The sequence below is a fragment of the Betta splendens genome, chromosome 1, assembly GCF_900634795.4.
Source record: "Betta splendens chromosome 1, fBetSpl5.4, whole genome shotgun sequence".
Lineage (NCBI taxonomy): Eukaryota > Metazoa > Chordata > Actinopteri > Anabantiformes > Osphronemidae > Betta > Betta splendens.
In genome coordinates, this window is record NC_040881.3 from 7429009 (window position 1) to 7438737 (window position 9729).

A 9729-nucleotide genomic window follows, 5' to 3' on the forward strand; every position below is an offset into this window, starting at 1 on the left:
ATTAACTTCTGTTGGTCAAAAGTACATGCAATTAGTCCAGTGCTGCATGCTAATGATTTGGTGTAGTGGATGTTATTGAGTTTTTAAGAGGATTGTTATTGTATCTGCTAAATAATCAAATAACCTACATGTTTGCATTTTATCCAGCCTCAGGCAGTGAAGGAATCCTTTAGCTTCAATCAAATTGTTTTTTTTTTTCTGAATCGCCCATGGAGTAATTAAAAAAAGCAGGAAAATGCACCGTTTCACTTTAGAACGCAAGCAGTTAGGTAACAGCAGGTACAGAAGCTGGATCGGGCCCAAGAACCGGACTGATCCACCAGAGAAGAGGGCAAGGTGGGAGCAATGCGAGTGCTGTGCGTGTGGAGGAGTCTGGGGCCACGGCGAAAGAAACACTGGGGCATTCTGAAATCACGATCGCAGAGCCGAGTATGATTCTCACCCTTCCCTGTTGTAGAACCAAAGAGTACAGGCGGCTGGGGACCAAAGTGGGCGAGCGCGAGAGTATTTTTGGATCGCACGGGAAACCTGCCACACCAGCAGCAGCAGCAGCAGCAGCAGCAGCAGCATCGGGGCCTGGTACCGGGCTTCCCTAACCCACTCCCACTCCGAGAGGAAGAACAGCAGAGAGACGTTCCTTCAAAAGAAGAACCACGCTTCCGCTGCATTTCTTTTTCTTATTTTTGCTCTCTTTCCTTCAATTGCCCGGCGTTTGAATGATGATGTAGTATATATAACTATGCAGAGCCCGACATGAGCGGGAGAGGGAGAGAGAATAACGAACTTGGCAGCTTAGGCGAGTATCCTGTATTTATAGAAAGTCGTGTTTCTGGCAGAGGTTTCTGTGGTTTTTAGCTCTCCCAATTCATTTGGTCGTGTCTTACAGGCCCTATTGTATCCAGGTTTAGATTGAAGATGTTCCCTCATCTAGCGCCTTGGGGGGAGATTTGACTCGGAGACATGTCAGGATGTGATTTGGGGGAGGCAGATGGATCTCTCCAGCTCTTGTGCAACCCTGGCTTTCGTAGTAAAAAAGAAATCACGTTGCATCCACGAACTTAACAAGACAAAACAACACAGGACTGAAGGCTCAATGCAAATGTGTGCAGCACAGATGCATTTGATTGCTGTCTGGGTGCAGGCAGCGCCGTAACCTTCCTTGTATGTGTCTTATAGGTTGTGTATAACCTCTCCACATCATGGGAGGTTTGAAGTGCTTTTTTATTCCAAACAGCAAGGACAGCCTCGGCATCTCGGTGGATTTCCTGCTATGGATCAGGTTCTTCCATTATTTACTCTCAAACAGTGTGGGTTGCATAGTTTTTTGACAGATTGCCAAGGCATTGAGACTTTGTGGAGCTACTGTACATCAAGTGAGCTCCATTTCAATCGTGCCTCGTTTTATTAGTGGTGTGTTTTTGCCGTTTTCCAGGATGTAACGCTTGAAAAAGGCTGCTGGACAACCAATGGTCATAACTGGCCCAAAACATCCACAGAATCCAGTACTTTGACTGTCCGTTGGATGGCTCTGCAGAATCAACACGCCACAGCCCGTAGATGATGTTACATCAGCTTCGTCTCAACCCGAATGTAGTATCTTGTTGAAAGTAAAATACCTGGTTTATATTTTATGTGATTATGATTCATAAAGCCCTCCAAAGAAAATATAGAACAAAATCTATGCAACAGACATGACTGTCCACCTTGCGCTTCATCTTGCAGGCTCTGATCTCAGAGGGCAGTCGCTCCTCACTGCCTCTTCAACTCTACCGGGCACCCACCTGCAAGCAGAACTCCCACACCTTGTCCAGGAGTGAACCTGAAAATAACACGGCCAAGAGGTTACACATACGGCAGAAAGGGCTGGATGTGCCTTCCCCCGGCACCGCTGGAAGTTGTGGAAGGCGTCGCTCGGATAATTGATAAAGCTGGAATAATGCAATCAAAACATAATCAGCAGTGGCAGCTGTGACTGGATCCTCGAGCAGCTCTGCCAGTGTTGCCTTAATAAAATAACAAGTAATTAAGTAATTGTAGATGGGTAATTAAATGTGTTACCTCGTGTAGACAGACAAATTAATTGGCCAGTGACTACAGTATGAGACTATCAAGGCTTTCTTAAAGTATCGCACGATATTCTTTGATTAAAGCGCTGTTTCATCTCACTTCCACAGCCAGCGCTTTGAACCTGGTTGAAGCCACTGCCCTTGTTAAAGCATGGAGGAATCGCCCGTATTCCTCCTCCCGCCGCCCGACGGTTCCCTAAGAAACGGGAGCGTTTTGTCTCTCAGTGCTCAGAAGCAAGGGAATAAAGCGAAAGCTTTCATTAAACTCTCCCAGGTATGGCGTTACCCCCGTGCTATAATGTCAGTAAGTGCTAACATTACATAAATCCATTACTTAGTCCCCGTGATGTGGCATTTTATAGAGGAGAGAGGTGAGCCACGCTGCCGTTATCATCACAGCTTTCCATGATCTGAACTCTGTGTGATCAGATTGGTTTTAATAGACTCTGGATTACTTGGAGGCAGTTCCTCAAAGCTAAACATCTCTGGGCCTAGAATTAGAGTGCACATCTGAGGTGAAAACGATTTGTTCTGGAGAATGTCACTGCTGCAATGAAAGAGCTTATACGCTATTATCATACACTACCTTAAAAAGATGACAGGGTAGCGGCTCAGCGATCCTTTGATACATTTTCCACCACGCAGTATTGAAGGAAATAGCATCAGATTTGAGTAGTCTCGCATAAGCAGGCCATTTATTATCTCTAATAATGTCTTTGCATTTGTATTTTATTCCCTATAGCCCACAAGCTTTTTTATCTTCCGTTAATGTTGTCTGCAACAAAGCACGCTCCGAACCTTTTCGAACAGCTTGAGATCTGAGTGCACAGGAGCCCTTTCGTGACATTTCAGAATAAGAATAAAATCCGGTGCTTATTGGTAAAGTGCTGTCTGTAGTGATGTGAAGCGTGTGATGTTCTGGGTTTGGCCCACTTACCTTTTAACATTTTTCTGCCACGTGCACTTGTGACCCCTCGACAGAGGTTTGTTGGCTGCTGTGAAACGTCCAGATGAAGAGTGACTTCGTCTCCTCGCATTGTTTTACTTGAGCTGCTTTTACAGAGTGTAGTGTTAAACCTGTTTGTCGTTCTCTCCACAAAGAATAAAATTCCAACTTAGATCCTTCACTTTAGTTTGCACATCTGTGTAAAACAAACATGAATGAGACTGGCTTCAGTGTTACGACAAGGACGTTTTATTTACTTCAAGACCCACTTCATAATTTGTAATGTAGCAATATGACAAATAAACAGTAACACGATAAGTAAGTAAACGAGTAAAGACTTTGCATTTAAGGTTCCACTTCCAAGATAAATATATAAATGACAAAGCTACACGTTGTCTTTGGTCTCTGGTTTGGATGTTGTGTTCTGTAGACTTTGTCCTCGGAGGTCGTATCAGCTACAGCATTTATTATATTTTCATTTGTGTGTTCATCTTTCACATTGGTTAAACGCAGCAGTACAAATGTTAATATATCAGTTACTGGGTTAAATGATTTTAGTCTTGTCACCTTATAGCAGCTTAGTTTTTATTATAATATAAATGAACATCAAAGAATAAATGAAAAATAAATAATATATGGAAATGACATGACCATCACCTCATCTTTCATCATCTAAAAATAATAATCATAATATCATTTCATTCATTATATTTTCTGAAGCACATTTATACTTTCTACCTAATCAAGATGAAGCTAAAAGTAAATGTATTTTTTTTCAAAACATAATGTGTCTTTGTATGTGTGGAGTAAAAAGCACAGTGCTTTCACCTTGTGTTCCTTCAACTTAGGCAAAAATGATATATTCTAGTAACATTACATTTACGTTTGAGTACATTGCTTGAATAAATCTCCACACCATTGCAAAGCACTGATAACAGAATAAGATTTACACATCGCTGCTGAAATATTGATTTCCACAGCTTGTCTGGAGTGATTATGTTTGCATATTACAGTATAATATCACACTGCTTAAGCTACAGGCTCTGTTCATGTTGCATCAACAGGATGAATATAATTGTGTTGCCTATTGCTTCTGCAGAAAGTACTGCACGATGCCATTGTGGCAGCACCATTATGTTAGTAGTTACTAGTGTTATCGCACAGTCCTCTGCGGTATGATTGGATTGATTTCATGCAAAAGAATGCCATTCACATGAATGCAGAGCCGCGGGGACCATTCAGGGCTGAGTAAAAAGTAAAGGGTTTGTGTGCTGCCGGATCATGTGTGATTACTCTGCTGAATGCTGCACCGGCGCTATCCATGGTCCTGAACCTCCAGCCGGTGCCAGAGGTCTGCTGCAGACTGCAAAGTCCTATGAAAGAGTATCGACTTCTTGTAATAGGAAGTGTGACCGCGGAGTGCACCCAGCAACACATGCGAACCAGAAAAAAAATGCTTTGGGGATTGAAATGTCATGTGAACAGTTGGGTTCAACCACTGAACACCTCAGGGGTGATATCGACTCCCTTCAATGCTTTTAAAGGCCAAGGGTTCGTTTAGACTGGGCTTTGCCGTTATTCGCGCTGATGGTGTAAGCAACCACAATTTTCAGCGGCCACGAGAAGCCAGTTTGTGAAAGTGAATGTTAGCGGTGTGCTGCCTGAAAGAGGTGCTCGGGGTATGACTGCCCAATCTAGACCACGCAGTCTGGCCCACAGATGGAGACAGAAGTGTCAGGAGAGACACTGAACTGCGAGCTATTCCTGTATTTGTCTCAATTAAAGGATTTATATCAAAAAAACAAACATTTGTCAGAAACGATTGTTGCTTTTATGCTTTTATAATGTGAAATGAAACTCAATGTTTGACTAAGGCCAAGTAAGTCTTACTTATCAGGCAAAAATACATCCCTATTTATATATAGTTATGATTTATGTGTTCAGGGTTGTTTTGCTCTATTTACCTTATTACAAAGCGTTTTTATATCCTAAATATATTTATAGGCCCAATAGATCAAACATTTAGCCTTAAGGTGGAATTTTTTTGACCTTGTGATGGAATATTCATTATATGGGTGCTGTCTTAGTGCTTTACCTTTAAATACTCGAATATTCACTAGTGAGTGAAACAGTGTCCATCCCATATATCAACATGACAAACGGCCTGAACGAACCTGCGGGTACATGTACAGCGGCTCACGGCGCAGCGTTCGGGATCAGTGGAGATATTCTGGGAGCTACGAGGCCGGAGAGAGAGAGCGACAGAAAGGATCCGCTTTCGTATTCGTATTTGCGTTCGCTTCACTCTGACGACCTTTTAATTGAGACGCTAAAATCGTTCGTGTGTAGAGAAATGCCATCATTACGGCGTTTTACCACCCAGCGCTGGTCGCCACTTGTTGCAACGTCAGACTCCATCTCTCTGCTATGGGAGGAGGGACGATGGGAGGGGGGGGGGACTCCGTCACATCCTCTGTCCATATATGGGCATGAAGTTTACACGCAGCGGGGAATCCTCTCACTGGAGATGATGAATGGGGAGGAGGGCCGAGGGAGCTGCCAAAGTGTATATAAGGAGAAAGAGGGGAAGTCGCTGATGTGAAATCCACAGCAAGCAAATACCTACCGAGGAGCAGAGACGAAAAGGAATATCTTTAATTGCTTTTTACACCCTTTGACACAGACCACTTCGGATCATTTGTTTGAAAGCCATCAAACAGGAGGTTGAAAGGCAGCAATCATCTGCATAATTTGGTCTTACATTCTCTCCCCTTTTACCTTTTTCCCGGGAAGAGGCGGACTTCCAGGTGCACCACTATGTTGAACAATATGGATTTGAACGCGAAAGATTCTTTTTACCCCCAGTTTGAGAATTGCAACAGTTCTTCCCTGGGAATGGAAAACGGCGCGCGGAAGGACAACCAGGAGGTGTACGTCGAGGCGGAGCGGGGGGCACCTGCCCAGTTCGGCCACGGTGAGTTCGCGTCTTCGCCGATAAAATCCACGTACGCGTTGGACGCGAGTGTCACGCGAAGCAACTCTTTCCGTGCAGGTGCCGCGTCCTGGCGCTCAAATTCCGTGCCAAAATACGCATTGGTGTTTATGTAACGCTCGTTTCTCCCGTCGTATAATGTGCAGTCGTTCTGTATAAAACCGCCCGCAATGACAAAGTTTTGTCTCTCTCTAATCCAACAGAAGGAGCACCCGCAACCCTCAAAACCGAAGCGTCGAACTCGGAATTTGCTTTTAACCCCTGCGAGTGCCCAAAAGACACATACACCCCCTCCTCGCTCTCCTACTCCGGCAGCTTCTACGTGGAAGCATCTCAGGGAGCGCCGTGCAGCACGGAAACACTCCTCAACATGATCACCGAGATCGTCGGCATCTCCACGCTGCCGCTGTCAGAGGTGCAGCAGAGCGGCAGCGGCCGCGGAACCTTCCCATCGCCGGCGCCGATGCACAGCGGCACTTTCGGGGACCCCAAGAGGCAATCCTACACCCCCGGACCCACTCCTCCTGTATATTCCCCGAACCAGACGTGCCAGAGGTATGCCGATGAGCAGGCCGGCAGCCAAGCCCAGGACCCGTCCACTTCCCAGCTCAGCTTCGGGTCCCCCAGACCTCCGAGCCAGAAGAAGGCCGAACCCAAGTCCGAGGCCGCCTCGTTCCCCGTGGTGGTCAAGAACGAGTTCGAAAGCAGCTGCTACGAGTGGGGAACGTTTAACAAGTCCGATTGTTTGGAGACGAGTTTCCACACGGAAACCTTCCCGATGTCCAGTGACTTCCCCCCCGACCAGCAAATGGACGTGAAGGAACTTTTAGACACGTTCCCCCCAATCTGCCCCAACGCCGAGATGGAGTTTAAGGTCGAAGGCGGGATCAAGCAGGAGCCGTGTTTCCCCGACACCTGTTCCCAAAGCTACTCCAGCCCCCTGTACAATAATTACCTCCCACCGCCGCCCATGGGCCTCTCCTCCAACCTCAAACCCTTCCCCGAACCCCAGCAGCCGTCCAACCAGTGCGAGTCCCTCTACACGTCCCCGGCGTTGCCGAGCACCATAGACTCCATCCTGTACTCTTCCTTGTTGCCAGATTCCTTTGCGCAAAGTTACACCACCCGTGCGACGAAGCCGCCGAGGGCGAGGAAGAGCCCCGCCGCGTCCCACGGCCCGGCGAAGGAGAAGCCCTTCACGTGCCCCATGGAGAGCTGCGACCGGCGCTTCTCGCGGTCGGACGAGCTCAACCGGCACATCCGCATCCACACGGGCCACAAGCCCTTCCAGTGCCGCATCTGTTTGCGCAGCTTCAGCCGCAGCGACCACCTCACCACCCACACGAGGACTCACACCGGGGAGAAGCCGTTCTCCTGCGACGTGTGCGGTAAACGGTTTGCCCGCAGCGACGAGAGGAAACGGCACGGGCGCGTTCACCTGAAGCAGAAGGAGAAGATGGAAATAAAGCCACAGGTGACGGCCGGCGCGTGGCCGTTCACTCTTCCCGAGGGAATATGAAGACGCGGCCGCGCGCCCCCACGCATCAGGATCTTTTCCGTCTTGGAAGATGAACCAGCTGACTACAAGTTGATGTCTGAGTTGGTTTGACCCGCAAGCCAATGCCTGACATATACGGTTTTTGCAAATACTGCAGTTTTTGAGGATCGGAGCTTTGGCCTTACTGCCAGCTGCTGACGCTGCTGACTTCATGCAAAGATGCATACGTTGTAAAAGTCGGTAAACGGTGACTTGTTGCTGCCGCTATAGTAGAGCCGTCCTCTCTGCTGCAGCATCGCATGACTGCTGTTCAGCACCTCTTCATCTGGACAGCTCCAGCCTCCACCCGCCTCTGAGCCTGGACGGATTGCACTTATTAATATCTCCATTTAAGATTCTTATTTTCTGCTTTTAGCATTCCTAGAGCAATGGTTTGGACTATGTTTCTTAAAATGCATGTTTATGTCAGTGTTCTTTTCCTTTACCTGGAATATCAACCACTGTCATTGTACTCCTTCACAGTACAGTGAGGGCTATTGGATGAATGTAGGCTAACATACTTTTATGGCTTCGACCATCAAGGTGTCCATCTTTGATCAAATTTAGTGTTTGTTTAACTTCTTATCATTTGGCTGTCGGTGTGTTTTGTCATTGGTCTTTGTGTTGTGTTACAATAGTTTGCATTAATACAATTGTGAAAGATATATCATAAATGGAAATAAATATATTTGTATTACTGTATTTCTTTGTATTTTTATAGATAACTGAATATTTTACATCTATCACACTTGAGCGTCATTTCTAAGGTGAAATGTATTCTGAGTCATTTCTAATGTCTTGGTTTTTGAGGGCTACTGTTTAGTAACACAATATTTTAAATGTTACAATTTAATATCAGAAACATTTTCACAGGTCATTCCGTTGTTGGTATGATAAGAGTTATTTCATTGAAGTGCTGATCTAGATTTGAAAAGGGACATGAATGTACACTAGTTGTGTTATGGCTTTTCAACAGAAGTGGTTTTACAGTATGTACAGAAGTATATTTAATCACGCTAGAAATGACTAGCAAATCCTATAAACATTGCTTTTGAGTAATCAGGTAGCACACATTGCTGCGAGTTTCTGTGGACTTTACCTTGGTGATGAAAGGGTGTTGACACCTTGTATGTTTGGCTGGAGATACTTTTCCTTGCTCACAAAAAGACAATGTGGAGAGTTTGGTGAAATTGTCACCGACAGGGTTCTGCAAAAAACGAATTTAACTCGCCTTAAGTTATATTAACTGTCGAAGCAAAGATTTTGTACATAAACACTTTCTACAGTACTTTAAATTAATATTGATGTTGTTATTTTTATGAAAGAAAATATGAACAAAATAAACATTTTCTGGAAGCATCAAGTTTCTTGTGCGTCTTTTGCCTCGCTTAACCCCCCCCCCCCCCCCCCCCCCCCCCCCCATCAGAGCATTGATGTGACTTTCAATAATACACCATAACTGTGCACCAGACCCTCACTGCCTGTAAATCACCAGGCTTCTGACTCCAACACACAGCAGTTATTACCCAGTGCTGTGATTCTGAATCCCCTCAACTCCAAGCATCGCTTTTCTCGCGATGTAAATGTAGAGACGAACACCATCATAATCTCCACGGGAAACCTATTAACGGGACATTTTCTTGCCGTGTCAGTAAGACGATCTCATGCTCTCAGTTCATTCAGTCCTTTGTTCATTGACTCATCCATTTTTTGCAATAAAAGGATATTAATTTCCACTCAGTTGCTGAATGTGATTATGGTCTATTATCGTTTTGTCGACTCAAAGAATCATTGCTCTAAAGTCCCCTCTTGTCTAAACTGTCTGTACACTTTTGTAAATGCAGACAATGAATTCTATGCCTTAAACCTTGGTGGGCTGAAAAAAAAAGAGAAAACCCCAAAACCGCACGGCACTGACCCGGCCCACAGCTATAACAGGTGACTGCCGTGATATTTAATAAGCCAATGTGTTCTATTTATAGGGCGAAGGCTTCATGCAGCAGAATTAGTGTAGATGAGTGTCGATTCCGTACTCAGCATCCCAACATGTGTGGCGCCCTGCGCGTCCCTCCACGGTGCCGGGCTCTTAGTGTGTCTTTGCATGGAGGCATGTGTTAGCAGGGGCTCGGCGGTGCCACGTAGGACATGCATGTGCCCGTGACGCAGTCGCCTGGCAGAACAGCGCTCG

The 9729-nt window shown here is 45.7% G+C and overlaps 1 protein-coding gene and 1 long non-coding RNA gene across 2 annotated transcripts; both read left to right on the plus strand.

The window, feature by feature from the left end:
- Positions 1 to 403: 403 nt before the first annotated feature.
- Positions 404 to 3781, plus strand: LOC114856136 (uncharacterized). The gene is made up of 3 exons (XR_003786018.3): positions 404 to 1279; positions 1433 to 1607; positions 1723 to 3781. It is a non-coding gene; the product is annotated as an uncharacterized LOC114856136 (long non-coding RNA).
- A 1818-nt stretch (positions 3782 to 5599) lies between these two features.
- Positions 5600 to 8904, plus strand: LOC114861490 (E3 SUMO-protein ligase EGR2). Its single transcript, XM_029160769.2, has 2 exons — positions 5600 to 5986; positions 6208 to 8904. Exons 1-2 carry the CDS (start codon positions 5830 to 5832, stop codon positions 7521 to 7523), a joined length of 1473 nt encoding a protein of 490 aa, XP_029016602.1. The 5' UTR covers positions 5600 to 5829; the 3' UTR covers positions 7524 to 8904.
- The last annotated feature ends 825 nt before the right edge of the window (positions 8905 to 9729 follow it).

Bases quoted from the DNA above. Each gene is read 5' to 3' on its own strand.
- LOC114861490 (XM_029160769.2), top strand. From the start codon at position 5,830: ATGTTGAACAATATGGATTTGAACGCGAAAGATTCTTTTTACCCCCAG. The intron at 5,987-6,207 runs GTGAGTTCGCGT...CTAATCCAACAG, and splicing joins ACCTGCCCAGTTCGGCCACG to AAGGAGCACCCGCAACCCTC.